This window comes from Myotis lucifugus, unplaced genomic scaffold (assembly GCF_000147115.1).
Source record: "Myotis lucifugus unplaced genomic scaffold, Myoluc2.0 scaffold_372, whole genome shotgun sequence".
Classification (NCBI taxonomy): Eukaryota; Metazoa; Chordata; class Mammalia; order Chiroptera; family Vespertilionidae; genus Myotis; species Myotis lucifugus.
The window spans coordinates 1-23,087 of NW_005871420.1; the positions used below are offsets into that span (position 1 = coordinate 1).

General features: G+C 46.3%; 1 protein-coding gene across 1 annotated transcript; it reads right to left on the minus strand.

Moving 5' to 3' along the window:
- Nucleotides 1-256: 256 nt before the first annotated feature.
- Nucleotides 257-21,327, minus strand: LOC102420379 (SH3 domain-binding glutamic acid-rich protein). Its single transcript, XM_014466946.2, has 5 exons — nucleotides 21,170-21,327; nucleotides 13,287-13,472; nucleotides 7,284-7,364; nucleotides 1,369-1,443; nucleotides 257-412 (listed from the first exon to the last, which is right to left on the minus strand). The coding sequence occupies exons 1-5, from the start codon at nucleotides 21,212-21,214 to the stop codon at nucleotides 257-259; spliced, it is 543 nt and encodes a 180-aa protein (XP_014322432.1). The 5' UTR covers nucleotides 21,215-21,327.
- Nucleotides 21,328-23,087: the final 1,760 nt, after the last annotated feature.

Below are 23,087 nucleotides of genomic sequence, written 5' to 3' on the forward strand. Positions count from 1 at the left end.
AGGAATAAGGCCCCTTGTTTTATAGGGAACCCACCTGAGCCTAACAACGCCACAAACCGCAGAAGTCCTGTGGAGACTGCCCCCCAGACCTGGGTTCAGGTCCTTCCTCCGACTTCCTCTGAGCCCCGTACCCACCTCCCCCACAGCAGTTAACACGTCCGGTGAAAACCACCTGCTTCCTCCCTGGCGAGACTCCCGGCGCCGCACCTCCACCCTCACCCCTGTGCCCAGAAAGGCTCCTGCCCCTGGTAGGAGCTCACACGTGCTCGTGAACAGAGCTGCGGCCAGTGAGACTGCGGCGCAAAAGGCGAACTCTCACCTTCTCCTCTCGGGCTTCGGTGAGGTCGCCCTCATCTTCCTTGTCCTCTTTCGGTGCCTCATTTTCTCCACTTTCTCCGGCCTTCTCTGTGCCCTGGTCGTAAAGGAAGCCACTGTGTCACTAACCCGAGACAAGCTCCCAGGAAACCTGGGCCATAGGTGCTGTGGGCTTTATCTGGATGCACAGCACACACACAAAGCAAATGCAGGCCTCCTGCTGATGCGGCCACGTGGCTCCCAGCCAGCCATTTCCCACCTTTTTCATCTCCTGGCCCGCATAACTCACTACTAAAATTCTGCAGCACACCAAAAAATGTTACATTTTTTGCCAATCTGACTTTTTTAAATAGTATGATTTCGATTCATTCACACCAGACAGCTACTGTGTTGGCTGTTGTCATTTTTTGACTTGACCGTCCAAGGGGAAGAGGTCAGTGCCCTGACTAATAGCCAGGTGCTGCCTGTTTTACACATTCGTGCAGCACAGCGGTTCGAATCGCTGTCCTAGGGCCGTGGTCGGCAAACCGAGGCTCGAGAGCCACATGCGGCTCTTTGGCCCCTTGAGTGTGACCACGAAGTTTCAATCGCACTGTACCTGCACACCCACACATGGTATTCTGTGAAAGAGCCTCACTCAAGGGGCCGCAGTTTGCCGACCACTGTCCTAGGGTATAGGATTGCCCCCCATCGAAACTGCTGATTGGAGCTCTGGGTGAGATTCAACAGGTCTGACTGGCGAGCGTGATGGAGTAATCACCTCCCACGTGAGGAGTCTCCACCCACCTACGGTTCACGGAGAGACGCCGAAGGGTTCCACGTCGAGGCAGTGTTTGTTTTCTGTTGTTCGTGTGGAAAGGAGGCTTTATCATGTTAGAGATTCACAAAGATCAGATAGACAGACAGACAGACACAGATAATGGAGGAATGGAAGGAAGGACAGAGGACAGACAGATGATAGCGAACGGACAGACAGACACAGGAAGATCAGGACCACGTTGGCATTCTGAGGAGACCGGTCTGCGGGAAGAAGGTCCGAGATTCCACTCTTACCTCTGCGGGGCCCTGCGCCTCGCCCACGACCTCGCCGTTGGGCAGGGACGGTTCTTCCTCGGGCGGCTGTGTCGCCTGCATCAGACGGATTGAAAGGGTGTGAGAATTTCTTTGAGGATATAATAGCTTGCATTTCAACATCATTTAACTATCCCAGTTATTCTGTCTCCATCCCTCATTTTATCTTTGCAACAGCACTGTGACCTCAGTCAGTCGGACAGTCACTACCACTCACACCTTAGAGACAAGAAAATAAAGGCACATAAACAAAGCAAATAAATGTTTTCCCCTTTTTTTTATGAGACAAGTGTTATTTCCAAACCCCTAGGAAGGCATTACAATAATGAAGACAGAAACCCAAACCAAATCCTGAAGCAGAGGGAGACGAACCCGCAGGATAGCCAGAAGGACCCCGCCAGTCAGGGGGGACGCAGGGGAGATGCACTCTAGGCAGGGACCTCCGCCTGGAGCCCGAGTCTGTATATTAGTGGGATGTTCTGGGGAAAGGGGGTAGGGGATCACGCATCCTCACCCCAGCAGTCCCACTGTTGCCTGGGTGATTGGGAGGAAGAGAAGACCGCAGCGAGTGAGCAAGGATGTCACTGAGTGTGACCTTGACATTTCCTTCCTGCTCGGATCCCCAATAGTCCATGAATAAGTTACCTGCATATCTCAGGGGTTGGCCTGGGAAAGCAAGCAAAATAGCCATGGCCTCTGAAAGAAGAGGCAGGGCAGCCTGGCACCGGGCACCAGGCCCTGGGCACCCAGCACTACAGGACACAATCAGACTCTCGCTAGGGCCGCCGCTCTCCCGCCGGGTGTCCAAGTGGGGCTCCTCTCCCCGTGCTGGCACAGGCTGGACCCCTTGTTGCTGTTGGTACCTCTTCCTGCAGTTTCTGGGCCAGCTCCAAGTCGCTAAGACCCGACGTGCCCTGTGGCTGCTGCTGCAGCAGGGACAAGGCGGTCAGGTAGTCCTGGTCTACCTGCCGCTGCTTTTCTGGGGAGCCACTCCCGCCTTCTGCTCCAGGCCCCTTGCCCAGGGAATGACCCAGGTGAAACAGTCCACCCCAACAGCATTTTGTAAATGCAATGCTCTAACATTGCCATGACCGCACTTGTCTCTACCAGTTAGGGGGAAATCTCTTTACAGACTTACCTGGACAGCTTCCACTGGCATCTTAACAATATTCCCCTGACTAAAATAAGGCATAAAAGACACTGATCCTAGTGCTTCTTCGCCTGACATTTGACAATGATGGTGCAGGTTATCGATCAGAACTTCAGTTATTTGCTTTAAGTGTTAACTTGGTCATAACTTTACTCCTTTCATTTCGATCTAGTCAAAACTGACATGTAACCAAACGTTTCGATACTCGTTTTCTGGTAGAATTAGTGCTTCTGTTGAAAGCAATTTTGAGTGATGGCAAAACTATTTCAATACGTGCAGCATGTTCTAGGACAGTAGTTTTCAACTGGGGATTCCTGTCATCTACATATAGCTTTATTAATATACAGGTGACTCGGACCAGGCCTACTAGATCTCGTTATTGATTGTCTTTATATATCCCTACCACATACGGTAAGAATATGCTTAGCCATAACTAATGGACATAAGACACTGGGGGGTAAGGGAGGGTAGGGGTGTGTCAAGGGCGGGGGGGAAAAAAAAGGACACTTATGTAATACCCTTTGTAATACTTTAAGCGAAAAATAAAAAAATATTAAAAAAAAAAAAGAATATGCTTAGCATTCATGGTATATTGCATGGTACACATGCTTTGGCTATTTGCAGTATAGTTTGTCTCTAGAAAATTAACATTTTCCTATATTCATCCACTTTTTCAAATAAATTATAATTGTTGCTGTCTTTTTTTTTAAATAGCCTTTGTGACTATGTATGTAGATATTTTTCTCAAACTTTCTTGGATTAACTTTTTATTTTATTTTTTTGCATGACACATGGGGGAAAAACAAATTTCTTGTCCGGTGCATTAATCTTGTTATAATTCTCATCAAGCCTTTCATATCTGAAAATTACCAGTAATAAATTAACCACCGTCATTTTAGGTCTTTTGTTATCCATGGATATATTCCTTAGCTTGTTGAATTTGATGCTTCCCTAAAAGCTTTTGCAATCCGCTACAGGCCAGTATGGTTCCTCTTCCGTGTAGAATGGCTGCTCAGAGCTCCACAGAAAAAGATTACTTGCCATGTGCTTAGGGGCACCGGCTTCTTATAGCATCACTTAAAGAACTTTAAGACCATACCAGTGGACTAAGTCAGGATTTCCACAACTGCAGTCAAGGGGCAGATGGGTTCATAGACTACTATCCCCAGATCCAGTGGAACAAGAATCAATTACACAGGACTGAATGAATTGACAAGGGAAGATGGTTGTTTTTGTTTGGAATACTGTTGATGTCACCTTCATGTTCTATATTCTGCATATATAAGGAAGCCCTCTGTCTTTCCTCTTAAGCTTCTTATAAACCATAACAATGCAATAGACTCTGCTTTTATAAGTTGAAAGGAAATGTTTGTACATGATATTCTCTCTGCCGGACCCCTCCAGAATTTAACAATGCTTATTGAGTCTTTTTGCTATTTATGGCAATACAATAATTTGCCTGGCTCAGTAAGAATCTGTGTTCCTTATTACCAGGGCAGAATTGGAAACTGGTTATGCAACCAAGGCCTTGACTGGAGTGTGGGTGAAGAATGGCGCTCATTTAATCAGATGTGACCAGATGCTTGTGAAGAACGAAGGTGGACTTTATGGCCACACAGCGTAATGACAGAGCCTCTTGGGAAACTGGCCTGCTACTTGGTCTAGTATAACCGCCCAAGACAAGAAAAGTTGTCTAAAGCGTAATGCTGCTGACAGCGCTTACTCTCATTTCATAAGCATACATTTCTACATAATCGTCAAATGTCTATTTTTAGCCTTAGCACAGGATTAATTTCCTTGCTGACTTCTCCACAATGTTGTTTACTACAAAAGGACACGCTGACAATTGATGATTTACGGAGATGCTGTAATATCACCTCCATAAATCATCAGGTCTGTCTTCCCAAAGGAAACCTGAAGGACTTTCCCGTGTGCACACATAAACACCTGTGAACACTGACAGCACCAGAGGCTCTAGCCGGGCTGTGCTGCTAGTTGTTGGACGAGCCTTGTGCCAATCACCTCAGCTCCTTGGGCCTCAAGCTCCTCCTCTGGGAAGAGAAGAATCGGGACTGGCTGGCCTCCGGGGTCTCTCTAGGCCGGTTTTCTCATCCATGGACTTCCCTCTCTTCCACTTAGTGAAAGAGAATGTCATGCATTGTGACGGTACCTAATCACAAACCAGGGCGGGATCTAAAACCCGAGATTCAATATTTTTAAATGGGATCAGATGAAAGGGAGCAGAAGCTGAAATAGATGTACATATTTTAGTACGGATACATCTCAAAACAATGTTGTTGTTTTTAAAAAGCAAGTTGCAGAACATTCCAAAAAATATGATACCAATTTGGCATTAAAAATATAGAAGAACATATGTATTGCTGGTGGAGATAAACATATAGTTTTATAAATAGATGTGTTTGTGTGTTTTTAGTTCACGGTATTTAATTCATGGGATTTTTTAATTCATGGGAGGGAAACAGGGATGGGAAACAGAGTGGCCTCATCATTTCTCTGTAATGACTGCCTCCCCCTCCAAATGGGCAGGTCTATTCTCTACAGAAGAGGGCAGGCAAGGGCCCAGCACAAATATGAAGAAAAGGCCTATTCCAAGCACCTCGTTAGACAACTTCAAGATGAAAAAGAGGATCCTGAAACCTCCCAGAAACGAGAACAAACGCAGGCGCAGATAAATGGTCAAGAGACAGACTGGCGTCAGGCCTCTGAGCGGCAACTCTGGGACTAGAGAACACGGAGCGGCCAGCGCCTTCTCAATTCCGAGGCCAAATGACGTCCACCCAGAATTCTGCACCGGAGCAGCCACTGGAGAAAATGTTAAACCGCAGGGTTGGGGCAGGGCCTGCCAGCTTTTGTAATAATCCTTGTAGCACTATTTGACCTTCCCAATATTATACACGCATTAGCTTGTTAAGAAAACTAATTTTTAATATTCAAAACAGTCTTTTCATAGGGAAATAAAAATACACATTGTGCTACAAAGGTGATGGAAATTCACACCACATTCCCTCTCCATAGCACAATAAAATCAGAAACAGCCCTGACTGGTTTGGCTCAGTGGATAGAGCGTCAGCCTGTGGACTCAAGGGTCCCAGGTTCGATTCTGGTCAAGGGCATGTACCTTGGTTGCGGGCACATCCCCAGTAGGGAGTGTGCAGGAGGCAGCTGATCGATGTTTCTCTCTCATCGATGTTTCTGGCTCTCTATCCCTCTCCCTTCCCTCTCTGTAAAAGATCAATAAAATATTTTTTTAAAAATCAGAAACAATTTTTAAAAATACGATCTAATGGCCCTAAAATCAAGGCGATTAAGCACGCTCATGGTTGGCTCAGTGGAGGGGATGCAGCGTGGCGCGGCGGGATTCACGTTCTGCCCTAGCAGGGGGCAATCTGGAGTCACATTTGAAGCCCATAAGATGCCCTGGCACTTCGGCCTGCCTCACTGAAAGCACCACTGGGAACGTGCCCCAAAGAAACACTCCGGAAGAAAGAGCGCTATTTTGTGGTGACAGTCACTGCAGGGTTCTGTATAATAAAAAAATTCTGAGCCAGTAAATTTTCAAAAACAGCTGTGGAATCTGCATGTTACCACCTGGAGAAGGCGCTAGTGCCAGGCCTGCGTGTGTCAGCCTAGCGCTAAGACACCTCAGTGCCATTACCTGAGACTGCTGACATGTGAAAGCAAGCCCATCTCTACAAGGTCGGATTTTGAATGGTTTCTCCTGTAGTGAGAATAGACTTGGGCTCAGTCATCACAAATCTCTTTAGAAATGAAGGTGGGGCCTGACTGGTCTGGCTCAGTGGATAGAGCGTCGGCCTGCAGACTCAAGAGTCCCGGGTTCGATTCCAGTCAAGGGCATGTACTTTGGTTGCGGCCACATCCCCAGTGGGGAGTGTGCAGGAGGCAGCTGATCGATGTTTCTCTCTCATCGATGTTTCTGGCTCTCTGTCCCTTTCCCTTCCTCTCTGTAAAAAATCAATAAAATATATTTTAAAAAAAGAAATGAAGGAGGGTACAAACAAATAAATGAATTAAGAAAGAAACGTCTTGTATCTACGGAGAGTCCTGTATGAGATCTTGGTAGAGACAAGGAATGCAGTGGCCATTGCATGGGGTGAAGCCGGTGAACATCATAGACGAATTCATGATATTAACTTTATCAGCATAATTATTTATTTAATAGACATGATTATACCTAATCAAAGATGAAACAGCACCAGGGGGGAGAAAATTAATAAAATTTATCTTGATCTTGAATCCAGATCTTACTTTTTCCCTCTTTATCAGACTAAAGAAGCAGAGTTTAATTTATTTTAAATAAAAAAGAATTAAAATAGTGGATGTATAATTTTAGAATTAACTAATATAAACTATCTAAGAAGTCAATTCATAACAAAATTTCATAAACACAACCTGGGAACTCATATTTTTACATATTAGCACACTTAAGACTATTGAGTGCAATGATATTTCTTTTTTAAAGTATTGTAAAACTTTTATTTATTATTTATTTTTATTTTATGATAAAATATAATGAAGCAAAAATATGAAAAGCACAGTTTTGGAACATGTGTTAGTAAAAAACTTGCATTATCTTTATGCATAAGACTTCATCAGAATAAGGAGTGTATTAAAATCATGTTGATTTAAATATTCTCATTTATTAAACAGATTTCCAGCTTCATTTATTAGGACCTGTATTGGGACCCCATAGGGTGTTCAAGCTTACCTTTGAGCCTGGAGGGGGAGCCAAACCAAGGAATGAATAAATAATATTCTCTTCTTTTGCAGAGAAGAAAGAATCAAAATCCTTGAAGCAAAGAAAAAGAATGTTTAAGCCCATTGCACACCTGTGAGCCAGGATTTTTACCTAAGTTGATCTCTTTTTTTATTTGCCATTAATTTAGGAGCCAACACAAAACGTTATGCCAGTTTGCTTGGCCAAAGATGACTAATCCCAAAGTTAAGAAATCTAACTGTGAACTTGACATTTGTTTTTACACACTTTGTGCCTATTACAGTGTAGTGAGAATTCACACACACACACACACACACACACACACACACACTCACACACACACATGCACTCACACTGTTCATTCTCAGGAACTGCTAAGACTCAGCTATACACACCAAAGGCTTCTCCAGAAGTTGCACATCATTGGCTGATTGCCTCACAACTTGGCCCATGGATTAGACCTGACCAGCAGAGACTAAAACAGCACAGGATTTCTCTGCTGTTATTATAATAGCTTCTGAGGACCCAGATTCCTCTCACGCTTTCTGAGACCAGGAGCCACAGGATTATGGAGGGCTTAGCACAGAGGTTGTTTTGGCAAAATGGAGACAACTGTGACCTAAAACCAGGTAGTCGCCGAGCCGGCGTGGCTCCGTGGTTGAGCGTTGACCTATGAACCCGGAGGTCACGGTTCGATTCCCGGTCAGAGTACATGCCCAGGTTGTGGGCTCGATCCCCAGTGGGGGGTGTGCAAGAGGCAGCCAATCGATGATTCTCTCTCATCACTGATGTTTCTCTCTCTCTCTCCCTCTCCCTTCCTCTCTAAATCAATATAAACAAATAAATAATAAAAGAACACTTTGTATTATTCATTAAAGCTAAACATGCTGCTAGCTGTGACCTACCTTTTCCACCCCTCGTTACAGGACCGAGGAAACTCGCCCGTCACCAGGGAGCTGTGGAGAGCACCTGTTTAGCAGCACTGTGACAGCCCACACCGGAAACCACACTTTGGTCTGAATGTCTGAACCCCCAAAGATGACAGCATTAGGTGGGGCCTTTGGGAGTGAGCACAGAAGCGAGTCCTCACCAGAACTCAATTGTGCCGGGACCTTGACCTTGGACTTCCCAGCCTCCAGGACTGTGATAAACACCTGTGTTGCTGATAAGCTACCCAGCCTGTGGTATTTTGTTACACAGTCCAGATGGACTAAGACACACTCTGATGTCCATTCTGAAGCAGTGAAAATGAATGAACTATGAACAACACCAATCAACATGGGTGTGTCTTTAAAATATGTTGGTGAGAGAAGCAAGTCAAGCCTTAGCCAGTTTGGTTCAGTGGACAGAGTGTCAGCCTGCGGACTGAAGGGTCCTGGGTTCAATTCCGGTCAAGGGCGTGAACTTCAGTTGTAGGCTTGATCCCTGGCCCTGGTCAGGGTGTGCGAAGCAACCAATCGATGTGTCTCTCTCACATCAATGTTTTTCTCTGTCCCTCTCCCCCGCCCCCCCCCCTCCAAAAATCGATGGGAAAATATCCTCGGGTGAGGATTAACAAAAAGAAAAAAAGAAGCAAGTCAAAGAAGAACACATGTAATGAGTCCATTTATATAAAGCTCAAAAATCGGCAAAACAGCCCTGGCCGGTTTGGCTCAGTGGGTAGAGCGTCAGCTGGCGGAGGGTCCTGGGTTCGATTCCAGTGAAGGGCACACGCCTTGGTTGCAGGATCCTTCCCAGCCAGGGCCCTAGTCCGGGTTCGTGCAGGAGGCAGCCAATCTATGTGTTTCTCTCACATCGATGTTTCTCTCTGTCTTTCCCTCTCTCTTCCACCCTCCTTAAAAACCAATGGAAAAATATCCTCAGGTGAGGATTAACAAAAACAAAATAAAATAAAAAATAGGCAAAACAAAACAGTGTATTGTTTAGGTACATATACACTGCAGATAGAGAAAAGAAAGGGAATGATAAACACGCAAGTCACTACACGCTGCCGCCTCTGGTGCAGAGGGAGGTGTGCGGGATGGGGAGAAGCACACGGGGACGTCTACGTGTCTGTGCACATCGGACCTCTTACACTGGGTGGTGCGCACATGGTTGCTCATCTATTACTTGTCTTTACACATATGTCATTATCATATGACATATTTCATCACAATTTTTTAAAATATTTTTTTTTTATTGATTTCAGAGAAGAAGGGAGAGGGAGACAGAAACATCAACGATGACAGAGAATCATTGATTGGCTGCATCCTGCATGCCCCACACTGGGGTTCAAGCCCACAACCTGGACATGTGCCCTGACCCGGAATCGAACCATGACCTCGGGTTCATAAGTCAACGCTCAATCACTAAACCACACCAGCCGGGCTCATCATAGATTTTTAATGACATAAAATTTAATGGCATCCATGTGTTGAAAAGTCCTCCCCGCACCTAACTGGGCTTCGTCCTGCCCTCCCTTGCAGCCCTGAGGACACTGCCTCTCTGCTGAATGGCCAAGGTCCCCTCTGGTTGTGCTTGGATCCAGACAGGCACCCCTGCCCTCACCTGGGCTAAGATCACAGGCTCCAATTTGGCAGCGACAGACGCGTCTGCTGCTTCCTCTGGCCTCCTCTGAGCCTGGCTCCCCAGCAGGTGTCTCCTTTCCCAGCTGACAGCTGTCTGCCAAGCCCGGGGAAACATCTCCATCTGTGCTGCCCGGAGCAGCAGTTCGGACCTGCAGGCACTTCGGGCCCCAGCACTACCCTGCCATGCAGCCCCCTCCCGGCCCGGGCACAGAGCAACCCACTGCTTGCCCGGAGCTTCCTCCACCTGCGCCACACCAGGCCTGGCCCGTGAGTGGCCACTGGAGACCCCTGAGACCAGTGCTTCACGTTAAATAACAGCGTTATTCTTACAGCGCACATTTCAACCGGGTAGAAAGATACCGTGACTGACCGTCCAGGTTTATGCCATTTTAAAACGGACATGTCCTTCCGGTCCTTTGAGTTTTCTTTTAAAAATCGAAACCTACAATCCACACTATCGTTTCTACCTACTCTGGAAACAAAGCCCTCCGCCTCAGTAATGCACTTGTGTTAGACTGTCCACGGGCTACAGGAAAGCAAAGTTAGCAAAAGTGCTAGCAAGATAAGCTGCTAATATCTCTGTGAAGGCAGAACGTGCTGAAAAGTTATTTTTAAACATAAAATAATGTGAATGTTCATCTCATTAGACCCATATTTGTAATAGGAAATATATTTTTTAAATATAAGGGTTTTTTTTTCCTATTTGGAACACCCTTTCTTTCTCCTCCACAACTAAAAAAAAATTATAAGTGCGAGATCACAGCAAAACAGGATACGAAAGGCCTCTAAGGTTTTATTTTTATAGCAGAAAATCCTCACAGAACTTTTATTCTCTGAGTTAGCATAGGTTGGAAATACACTGCTCAATATTGTCTTGTCTGTCACTAGTTTTAATGTAAAAGCATGGTTAAAATAAGAAGAGATTTAAAATCCTTCTTTCACTGGAAAAGCACTAAAAGAAAACATGAGATGATGCTTTTAATAATTCTAGTGTACAGAAGGCCTTTTTAAACAAGACTGAAAGAACCATAAAGAACAAAGATTAATAAATTTGTCTACACAAAAAAATTTAAGTTCTGCATTCCAAAAAACATCACTTTAAAAACTCAAAAGACAAATAAGAAAGGTGAAAAACTATGTAACATCTACTAGTATGATAGCAAAAGAGCTACTTTCCTCATCCACCAAGAGCCACAAGTCTTAGGAATGTGGGTCTGGGGGAAGGATGTGGGGAGGTGGGAGGGCGGGGAGAGGACAGGAGTGGGAGGAAGGGGAAGGTCTTCCTCTCAGAGGAAGTCCTCTCTATGCTCTGGGAAGCCTCACTTCAAATCCACAGAGAGTAGGACTGGACCATGTAGGTTCCACAAAATAAGCGCTTGCCACATTAAGACTGAAAATACGCCCTAGCCCAGTGGTTCTCAACCTTCCTAATGCCGTGACCCTTTAATATACAGTTCCTCATGTTGTGGTGACCCCCAAGCATAAAATTATTTTCGTTGCTACTTCATAACTGTAATTTTGCTCCTGTTATGAATCATAATGTAAATATCTGATACACAGGATGTATTTTCATTGTTCGCGACCCACAGGTTGAGAACCGTTGCCAGCTAGCTGGTTTGGCTCAGTGGATAGAGCGTCAGCCTGCGGACTGAAGGGTCCCAGGTTCAATTCTGGTCAAGGGCGTGCAGGAGGCAGCCAATCAATGATTCTCTCTCATCATTGATGTTTCTATCTCTCCCTCTTCCTTCCTCTCTGAAATCAATAAAAATATATATATTTTTAAAAAGACTGAAAATACCCCCACGTCCACAAAACTTTGAGCAAAGCCACTGAAGAAAGCTCACACAGCCAAGTAAATACAGCCCTGCAGGGGGTTGAAAAGTGGCCCCACACATCCATGTGCACCCAGAACTTCAGAAAGGGACATAGTTGGAAATACAATGGTTACAGATGGAATTAGTTACTGGCTTAGGGTGTTGTCTTTATAACACAACCACGTGAAGACACAGAGAGACACTCAGGAGAATGCTCTGTGAAGACAAAGGCAGGGACGGAAGTGATGCCCCACAAGCCCAGGCAGGCCAGGATGTGGGGCCACCAGGGGCTGGGAGACGCCGGAAGGGACCGGCCCTGCCGACACCTGGATCTAGAATCTCTGGCCTCCGGAGCTGTAACACAATCCATTTCTGCGGTTTTAAGCCACCAAATTCGTGGTACTTTGTTACCACAGGCCTAGGAATCTAATGTCAACCGCCAAACTAAACAATTCACGCTTGAAAGCAGAGTTCCGCATGCGTCTCTGTAAATGGGCAGACAGTGAATAGTTTGGGCTTTGTGGGTCCTGTGGTCTCTGGTGCAATGACTCAACTCTGCCTCGGAGAGCACTCCGCCATGGGCAACAGGTGAACGGATCCGTGGGGACGTGTTCCAGTAAAACTTGACTGAAACAGGTAGCTGCAGGACCTGGCCCTCCAGCTATAGTGAAAAGGTGAGCTAAGATTCCTACACCCCGTTCCAGCCTTGAGAAGCAGCACAGCACTGATCAGTTCCTCTGATTTCCAGAGCCCTGGTCACTGCATCTGAAAGGTGATCAGCAGGCCTCTCCGGCGTGGCTCAGTTGGTTGAGTGTCGTCCTGTACACTGAAGGGTTGCAGGTCTGATTCTTGGTCAGGGCACATTCGTAGGTTGTATCACTTGATATCTCTCTCTCCGCCCCCCCCCCTCGTTTCCCCTCTCTCTAAAATCAATAAAGCATGTCCTCGGGTGAGGATTTTTTTAAAAAAGAACAGTGACCTTAGATGACCCCTAAAGTAACTTCCAATCCTTAGGTTCTAAAGTCCTTTGAGTTTTTCAATGTGTCTTTTCAACAATTTGATGTACCAAATAGAATCTGTAAACTCTAAAGAAAAAGTGATTTTGTGGTGAAATGAACCAATAAATTTAGAAAAGAAAGTTGCTGTTGTAATCAGAATGTCCAGTACAGTTTTTAAACTACTTAGGTACATTTACACAAATTTATTTTGTGTCCACAGTAAGATTTAACTTCTGCAAATCACTCGTTATGAAAGTGAAAACTTGCCCTGTGTTTTTGTGGGTGCATATATGCGTCCACTGCCAGGTGGACTAGAATTCCTTGCCAACTAAAGGCTCATTTTGTTTGAACAACTGACCTCAATTCTTCAAAATAAAATAAGGAACCTAAAATAATCCCAAGAACTTCTGAATCATCCTTTTGTTGTTTCCACCATTTTGTACATCTTAAATGCTGCTTACTCACAATGGCTCTACCATCCAGCTATTGGATGGCAGAAACAGGTCATGACTTGAAAGTTGTGAACAACTCCAAATGCTGCCTCAAATTAATCTGCTTTAAACAATTCTGAGAAACACACACACAGAAGGATTTTCCAAGAAACCAAACACTCACCCCACAATACTGCTCTTCGTTGAAGATCTGGGGAGGCAAAGGGATCCCGTTTTGAGGTTTTTTCTCTCCAGGGACGTTCTCTCTCATCCACTTCCTGTTGTCTTCATCTCCGGCTATATCAAATTCCTTAAAGTCGATTTTATTAGCTTCCAGAAAGCCCACTACTTCTTGCTGTTTTTTCCTAATCTGGTCAAAGGAGAGACAGGTAACTATTAGACTCATTTTTCTTAATGCTTTGCTTATATTTACATAAATTAAATCCTTTCTCCAACTGTGCTATACAACACAAATAATTTCATAAAGTACTTAAACAACAACAAAAAACAAGAGAACCACACCTCTTCATTATAAAGGGTAAACAAAGTGATTACATAATTTCTGAAGTTTTCATCGCACCAATGTTTAAACCATGGTATAGCCAACCCAGTAAGAACAGACCTGCTTTCGTCATGGTTTCTGTATGGGCTCTTCCTTGTTAAGCTTTAATGCCAAAAAATAAATGAGAATTGGTTATGAAGAAAAATGATGATTGAGAGAAGAAAAGAGAAAAAAGTTCATTTACTATGAAACTCAAATACCAGGTACCAGGTGTACCCCCACTAAAACGCACTTAGTCACAGTTATGAAAATGGGAACCCGAGTCACGTTCTTATTCACAAAAGTAGCTTTACTAGCACAGGACACTGGGAAGCCCACGGGGAGATGACGGGGTGGGAAGGACAGAGGAAAAGTTGGTGGGAAAAGCTGGAGGAGGTTTTTGCTGGCGTACAAGCGGAACACAGTGAGACACCCTGTTCTCCCACAGATTGCTCCTTGCTGGCTCACACCACCTCTGACAGCCACACCTGAGAGGAAAGGCCACCGCACCTTTCTCAGCCCCTGGTTCACGCCAATGACTTCCGATGGAGGTGGCCATCCTTAAAGCTTAGAATCCTTTCCAGAAACAATTCCAGTTTTCTCTCTTCAGCCAAGGCACATCACAGAAATGTGTGACGCCCTCTCTACCAAACCCTGGTAAACGAGTTACAGCAGACTCTGGCCCGCAGACTGTAACAACCTCAATCACACAGACTCATTGACTCTACTCTGCCCGAGACTGTGCCCAAGCTCTTCATCTGAACAGACTCATAAGCCGGCCCTGGCGGCGTAGCTCAGTGGTTGAGCTTCGACCTATAAACCAGGAGGTCATGGTTCAATTCCTGGTCATGGCACACGCCCGGTTTCGGCTCGATCCCCAGTGGGGGACATGCAAGAGGCAGCCGATCAATGATTCTCTCACATCATTGATGCTTCTCTCTCCCTCTCTCCCTTCCTCTCTGAAATCAATAAAAATATTTTTAAGTAGATTCATAAGCTGTTTATTTAAGGTGAAAAAATGTAAAAAACTCATTTGCACAAACTAGATATAGAACAAGCTAAAGAAAATAGAGGCAAAATATGCTCAATTTTTAAAACTAAGATTAAAATTTTAAATAAGTATTTTTACATGAAAATATCCAATAACTTAATTTTTAAGTCCTCTGAATATTGCTTAATGATGAAATCCAGTCATTAAAATGGTCTATAGGGCATGAGGCCCCTTGTTGTTTTCATATCACTTGTTTACCAGCAGAGTAGACTTTGAGAATTCCAAGTAAGTGCGTGAAGGCACGTGCCCTTCCCAAACCGATGTCTGGAGTCAAACCCTCTTTTGGCTAAACCCAATTCCTTTCACAGAGATTAGGAAGCCAAACAAATTATTTTATTCATTTTTGCAAGAGTGAATGATTCGATCAACGAGTTGAGTATAGAGTGCTATTTCTTTTTTTTTTAACCCTCACCCAAGATACGTTTTTATTTATGGTGTGTGTGTGTGTGTGTGTGTGTGTGTGTGTGTGTGACAGAGAGAGAGAGAGAGAGAGAGAGAGAGAGAGAGAGAGAGAGAGAGAGAGAAACATTGATGTGAGAGAGAAACATGGATCAGTTGCCTCCCACACACACCCTGACCTGGGATCGAACCCAAAACCTAGGTATATGCCTTGATGGGAAATCAAACTCACTCCAACCAACAGAGCCACCCAGCCAGAGCTAGCGTATTTCTTAATTAAAGGAAAAGTAAGGCACGTATGAATGTTTAAGCCCTGGAATCAAATCATCACCAAAAAACAAACTCTGTATAATGTGTTTTTGGTGGTGATTTGATTGTACATGTTACATTAATTATAAATATAAAATTAATATTAAATAATTTAAATTTTAACATAAAGGAAATTATATGTAAATTATATATACACACATATATATATATGGTAATCACACATATGCTTTTTAATTAACATTTGTACCATCAACCTAACAAAGATATTGCAAATAAAAGCACTAGATCAATAAATTAAAGGCAGCTATTAACCACCATACAACACTTAATCAGTAAGATTTGTGCTACAATATCTATTTCAGTTTGGGGCAAGCGTGGACAAAAGATAAAAATAAAAGTCACACAGGAAGCTGTGGAGGGATGGAATTTTCCGTGAGCTTCTGGCCTCAGCGCTCCGGCACATTCCTGAGGAGGACCTGCGTTGCCTCCACCCTGCGCCCTCCCCCAGGCTGCGCTGGGGGAGCCCTGACCTTCTCCTCCTTCAGGAAATCCCTAGCCCACAGCCGCACGGCTGGATTCTGAATATTACAAAATCCCTTCGGACCTGATGACAGGTTGTTGGACTAAATTATTACCTTAATGAATTGTGTTTTCTCTACATACTTTCCAACCTGGCCATGATTACTCCTGCCGCTGTATAAATGCTTATTCCTAGCCCTAACTGGTTTGGCTCAGTGGATAGAGCGTCAGCCTGCGGACTCAAGGGTCCCAGGTTCGATTCCGGTCAAGGGCATGTACCAGGGTTGCGGGCACATCCCCAGTAGGAGGTGTGCAGGAGGCAGCTGATTGATGTTTCTCTCTTATCGATGTTTCTAACTCTATCCCTCTCCCTTCCTCTCAGTAAAAAATCAATAAAAAATATATTAAAACAAAAACAAACAAACAAACAAAAAACCTAGTCTGTGTTTCTGGACACAATACTTTAAAAATAATAATAATAATAAAAATAAATAAAGAAATGCTTATTCCTTTAGGTATTGTCAGAGATAGCGCTGCTGTTTGAAGAGTAGAGGTGTCTTCATTTTAGGCAGCTTTGCCTTTATTAATATTCAGAAGACAACGTCCTTTATTCTGTCCAAACCCATCTTGCTTCCTTCTCAATACCTCCCAGGAGTCGAATCAGCCTGGCCAAGGCCCCCACATTATTGTCATCTCTGTTAATCACCCCTCAGGACTGCAGTGGGATGAAAAGGGATCTCACTTGACTCCATGATTAATAGATGAGAAACATTTCCCGAAGTCCTGACAGGTTTCTTCCGTGAGGAAGTCAGAGATGGAGAAAAGGGGAGGGGAGATCTGTTTGCTGTTATTTCTCACAAGACAAGCAATTGCATCTCTGGGGAGTTAACTGACTATTGGGTGCACGACACTGTGTTAAATGCTATTTCTCAGCCCCCCGCCCAAAGAGAAGAGAAATTAAATGTGCCCCTCTGCATTTCCCAAACACCAGGAACTTCAACTGGGCCAAAAGCATAGCATCTGGCTGGAGCCCTTGACCTTGAGTTCTGCCAGGGCTGGAGACAGGTCTTAGGAAGAGGCCAGAAGAGGGGAGAGGGCAGCAGGGAGCGCGTGAGCTCGCTCACCTGGCTGGCACGGTGGCCTTCGCCCACACCCTGATGCCCACCCTGAGCGGGAGGGACTCTCGCCTGCAGCCCTCCCCTTGAGGGTCTCTGTTCAAGAAGCCCCCCTGGGCCCTCCGTCAAAGTGAAGCTCCTCTCCATGTGCCTCCTGAGCTGACCTCCAGGGACAAGGCATCAGTCCCACAGGCGCCTCCCTTCATGGCTTCAGGGGGAGGGGCACGCACAGCACCCAGCAGTCCTCACCAGACACACTCCCCTTCCACCTCTCCTCCTTGCCCCCCCAGGGTGGCAGGCCAATGGTGGCCCCATGAAGGTGGGCCCCCTCCTGAGGATCAGGGGGTCCTTGGGGCCTGTGCCCTTTGGAGCCTTTGGGACCTCAGCATTGGCTCCGAGAGCTCTGTCCTCCTTCCTGTTACATACACTCAGACAGAAGTGTTGCTCTCTGTCCTGAAGTCACCCAGCCACTGTCGGTCACACGAATGTGTCGGAGGGCTCTCTGGGTCACTCGCCTGTTTATTGTCTTGTACAGTTAGGAGCCTTTCCAACCGAGGTCACTGTACTGTAGCAGCAAGCACAGTGCCCTTGAGTGAGAGGTGCCTGCGTCGCCATCCTGGCTCAGAGGGTGCTGTCGGAGCAGGGGCGCAGCTGGTCGACCGCCTCACCCGCAAAAGGGATAGAGCGCGCCCTCCTCATGGTTCTGGTGAGAATCCAGGAGGATCGTGGGAAAGCATCTGTGCCACACACCCAGCAGCACACTTACCCGGTTACCTGACTTGATCGCCACGCCAGGTAAGCACTCTGATTACCATTTTATTTTATTTTTTAATACATTTTTATTGATTTCAGAGAGGAAGGGAGAGGGAGAGAAAGATAGAAACATCCATGATGAGAGAATCATTGATCGGCTGCCTCCTGCACACCCCACACTGGCGATCGAGCCCGCAACCCAGGCATGTGCCCTGACCAGGAATCGAACCATAACCTCCTGGTTCATAGGTCGACGTTCAACCACTGAGCCACATCAGCCGGGCTGATCACCAATGACAACGCTGAGGCGTCAGCGAATTAAAGAAGTTTCCAAGGCTTCCACCCAGATCCATGGAATTCAAGAGCCATGTTTTCCCACTGTTCTTACACTCGCTCAGAGCTGGAGGGAGGACTGAGGAACCCAGGAGCCACCATGAGGGTCTGTCCCAAAGACTGGTTGCAGGGCTGTGCGCACTGGAATCGGTGAGGACCAGCCGCTCTCCCTGTGTCCCCCAGCCCGCGGGGCAGTGGCCTTCGGGGAGGAGGAGGGTCCCACAAGAGGCACAGGCTTCCCCCTCCGAGGCTCTCCGGCCCCAAGCCTCACCGTAAAAACCCGCAACCTCACTTTAATGTCAACTATTAAAACAGCTACAGCCCTGGCCGGTTTGGCTCAGGTTCGAGCCAGTCAAGGGCACGTACGGGAGGCAGCCAATGCTTCTCTCTCACAATGATGTTTCTCTCTCTCCCCCTCCACTTTCTCAAAAAATCAATGGAAAAAATAACCTCAGGTGAGGATTAACAAAACAACAAAAAAGCCAAGAGCTATAATGCCCAGAGTATATGTGTAATCCCTCATAAAGAAGTTATCGTTTGTTTTTTCATTTTTCGTTTATGTCATTCATGTAACAGAAGCCTTGCTGCCCTGTTGACGAGGTCCCAGGCAAGAATTCGTTTCTGAAACAAACAGGCAAAAGCAGAAGGAGTAAAGGTGTGACAGGCCAGCACCACACACGGCCCAAGCCCTGGCACCGTCCCTGCGGTTCTCCTAAAGGAAGCTTCTTTCAACAGTATGGATGGAAATGGAGAGCATTATGCTAAGTGAAATAAGCCAGTCAGAGAAAGATAAATATCACATGATCTCACTCATTTGTGGAATATAATGAACAACATAAACTGATGAACAAAAACAGATCCAGAGACAGAGAAGCATCAATCAGACCATCAAACCTCAGAGGGAAGGTAGGGGAGGTTGGGGGTAAGGGGGAGAGATGAACCAAAGGACTTATATGCAAGCATATAAGCCTAACCAATGGACACAGACAACGGGGGGGTGAGGGCATGAGTGGGAAGGATAGGGGGTAACATGGGGATAAGGACACGTATGTAATAACTTAATAAAAAATTTTAAAAAATAAAAGAATGAAAAAGGCAAAAAAATAAAAACTAACAAAAAGTAAAAAAAAAAAAAAAAAGAAGCTTCTAGTGAAACGCTCCCCCCCCCCCCAGGAAAATTCATTAGCACTGACCCCACAGAAATAATCAGGTCTCATGCCTCAGGATAAGACAGAAATTCTTCCATTTATGTGGCTTAGGACAATGCTTCTGAAAAATAATCATCATAGACTCAGACCTACTAGCGTTAACTAGTAATTATAACAACTACTATAATATTGATTAATATTAACAATTACAATAACTACAAGTTATAACTGTTCTGGCACTAACTAACCGGAGCTAATAATTTTGACAGTAACTAACAATTATAATACTTATTAAGCACTGTTGACGCACCCGACACGACGCCAGGCACCAGGCAAGTTACTTCCTAAGTCCTCGCAGCCTGTCGGGTGAGTGCTACGAGGGTCCTTTGTTTTACAGGTAAGGAAATCGAGGCTTTGCAAGGTGAAATGACCTTCCCAAGGTCACGCGGTTCCAAGTGGCACCAAAACATTTGCTCAGGGAACAAGAATTAACCTGACTTTTCCAAGATCCTGGAATGAACGATACCCCTCCAGGCCCTCCGAGGCTAACTACATCAAGCTCAACCTTCAGGAACGTAGGATATCAAATAACCCTAAAAACCCACCAGTGTATTCACTGCCTCCGGAAGGATGACCTGGTCTACATGAGATGAGGAGCTGGCAGGTCAGTGATAAAGTGTCCAGCAGTGAATATCAACAGCAAGTTTAAAGCCCACCAAGACCATTTTCCTCCAAAATTCGTTTCACCTAAATAATCCAAAAATGTGTGCTCACTGCAGGTCAACCAAGAGTTTCTGAGGTCAGCCACAGCCACGGAAGGTTTTGCAGTTTTTACATCTGGAATTTCTCCTCATTTTTTCTGTTAAAAGATGTTCTAGAAACCACTAGACACTTGCCGTTCAGTTGGGCTCAGAACAGACACCCGGCTCCCTTCTCTGGTTTTCCGCTCGCCCTCTCTGGAAACGGTGAGCTCGGAGTGGTGGCCTTCGCCAGCGGCCCCGGAACTGCTCCCGCCATCGGCTCACCTGGGGCATGGTCCCCGGCTGCGTGAGCCTGAAACCCTAGCTGCCCCGAGATGTCAGGGAGCTGGATATAAAAGGAAACACCCCCTCGCTGGTCTCCAACTCTCAGGATTAATCAAACCCTTTTCTCTCCACAGCCTCCCAAACGTCTGCTAAAATGCTGGTGGAAATGTCCGTACCAAAGCCTGAATCGCCGTCCACCGCCCCTGTGTCTGAAGGCAGGTCTGTCTCTCTTGCCCAGAATGAAGGCTGGGATTGGACCGACGGAGGGGCGATTCCCAGCGATTCCCAGCCATTCCCAGCCGGGTCCGGAGGAAAAAGCAATGCAAGGAGGTCGGCTTTGAGGGCCCATGTTGGGTCTGCCTGGATGCCTAGAGCGTTTAAAACTGGGGCCCGAGCGATGTTTGCTCCTGCCGCTGTGACATCATCTTCCTCAAATAATAGCATTACACACGCTAATGGTACACTTTGGGTATGGTTCCTGCACACACAAGTAATTTCACCCAGGAGTCATTTTAGGAATCTGGCTCTCCTAGCTCCAAATATGTTACACAATGTGTCATATCTTTTTGCAACTTTTATCGATCTTGCAGGATGAATGGCAAAAACACTCCACACCAAAACAAAAAAATCTTTGATTCTAGAATATATGCGACCCAACAGGACACGCACACTTGATAAACATCCTAGAATCAAGCACGCCCCCTCCCTCGTGCCTCTTCTCGCACCGGGTTACACACTTCACACACTTCTCCAACACAAGCGCAGGACGCAGGGCGCGCAGGCTCCCCGGCTCCCCGGAGCCCGGCTGGCTCCCCCCTCACCCAGAAACTTAGAGCCCCGCAACTTAGAGCCCCGCGCCTTTCCCAGGAAAACAGGTTAGGAAACACGCCCACACATTCCATCCGACACCTACCGCTATGGACCCAGAAGATGTGGCAACAAACACTTTGATAACCATTTCGACAGCCGGAAAGAGGACTCCCCCCAACACACCCCCGTGACGGAGCGGGGCGCTAGACAAATCCTGAGCGCGCGCCGGGCGGGGCTGGCCGGCCCTGCGCTCCCTGCGCTCCTCTGCCCCGCCTGCCGCAGCTGAAGCTCGGCCTCTCCCCGGAGCGGAGCAGCCCAGGCATCCTGGCCTGTCCCTGCCATTGGCCCGGGAATATTTGGGGACCTGTCAGGAAAATATTTGATTGGTTGATAAAAGCAGTCCCTGGACCCTTTCCCTTATCACTGTAAACGCCCGAGGACAGTCCCTAAAAGGCGAGGCTGCACTGCGCACCAATCAGAGCCCTGGGCACAGATGCCTTGGGATGGAGGGGGGTGGGGCGCGGGGTGGAGGCGGCAGGGAGAGGGGAGGCGCTCGTGGGGGCTGGAAAGGCCCAGAACACAGCGGCTCGGGGTTCGGAAAGGGCTGTGTGTACAGGGCTGCTGGCGAACACACGGGGAGGTCAGAATAGCCACAAAGGCTTCAAAGAAAGAAAGCACAGCTTCCTTCCCTTAGGAGTCTGGCAGATGAGAAAGAAAGCCGGTGAGCTGTCATACAATAGATTTCTTCCTGAGTGGCCCCTTTCCACTTTGTCCCTTTACCACCTGTTTCTCTTAAAGAACAGAAGCTGACAGGTCGTGGACGGGTAAGGTTTCACTGACATCCCAGACAAGGCCGGGAGAGGCGGCTGGCCGGTCGGTACAAGCACTTCAACAAGCAAACAAATTGTCCTCACTATGCGGGGGCGGGGAGGGGAGGGGGGTGTGTGTAAATGATCCGTTTGTAACAGGCCCTATCCATTTTATGTATATAGATCACTTACTTATGTTCAAAGTGGGAGGAATTTAAACTCCAGCAAAGCCCAGATGCTAGGCGCCAACTCTTCTGATGAGTTTCAACGGCCAGATCAGGGGCATTGGAGGCAAAGGCCCCCTGGGGGATATCCATTCCTCTTGGATAACCCAGTCTCTTATTTTTGAAGTCCCCGGCTCCTCCTGGAGGAGGGGGCACTGGCTTCTAGGACAGGGAGGGATGTCAGGCTTATACACGGCCAGGCCCCTTCACCAAAGCCCCAGAGGCCTGGGGGCCTGCTCTCCTCCCGCCCAGGCGGGCGCCTTGGATGTGAAAGGTTCCCTGTCCCTGGCATATAGCTCAGATTCATTTACATCAGGACGCATGCGTGAGACGACTCCACCTCGACATGCCAGGTTAACGACTCCCCAAAGCAGCCCGGGTGAAGATGATTAGTGGTGCCCCAAGTTTAAGACATTAGCTGTGTAAATGTTATTTTATAAATGTTATTTTAAAGTCTACCATAGATCATAGGTCATTGTTGCTTTTATTTTCAAAATTTCTACAATGAGTCATATAATTTTTTTTTTGCCCAGCCGGTATGGCTCAGTGGTGGAGCATCAACCCAGGACTCAAGAGATGGTGGTTCGGTCAGGGCACATGCCCAGGTTGTGGGCTCGATCCCCAGAGGGTGTGATCATGCTGGAGACAGCCAATCAATGATGTTTCTATCTCTATTCTAAAATCTAGAATCCCTTCCTCTATCTCTCTAAAAATCATTAAGCACATTAAAAAAATGTATTTTAACACCCTGGTCTTAAAATTTGTCACTTAAGCATGTTCTTTTTCTCCAGATATTATTTAAGAAAGTAATAAGCTATGCATACTTAACTTTGTAAGTTAGTAACATGACTATAGCTGGATCCTCATGTGCCCTAGAGAATACACATCCCCTGATCACATAAGGCAAAACTGCCTTCAGTAGTAACGCCCCTCCCATCTGCATGCCCTCAGAAATAAATTTATTTGAAATGATAGCTAACAATATGTA

Excerpts from the sequence above, each read along its gene's own strand:
- LOC102420379 (XM_014466946.2), bottom strand. The coding sequence starts at position 21,214 with ATGGTTATCAAAGTGTTTGTTGCCACATCTTCTGGGTCCATAGCG. Across the intron at positions 13,473-21,169 it reads CATCTTCTGGGTCCATAGCG|ATTAGGAAAAAACAGCAAGA; the intron begins GTAGGTGTCGGA and ends TCCTTTGACCAG. Across the intron at positions 413-1,368 it reads AGGCGCAGGGCCCCGCAGAG|GGCACAGAGAAGGCCGGAGA; the intron begins GTAAGAGTGGAA and ends CTTTACGACCAG.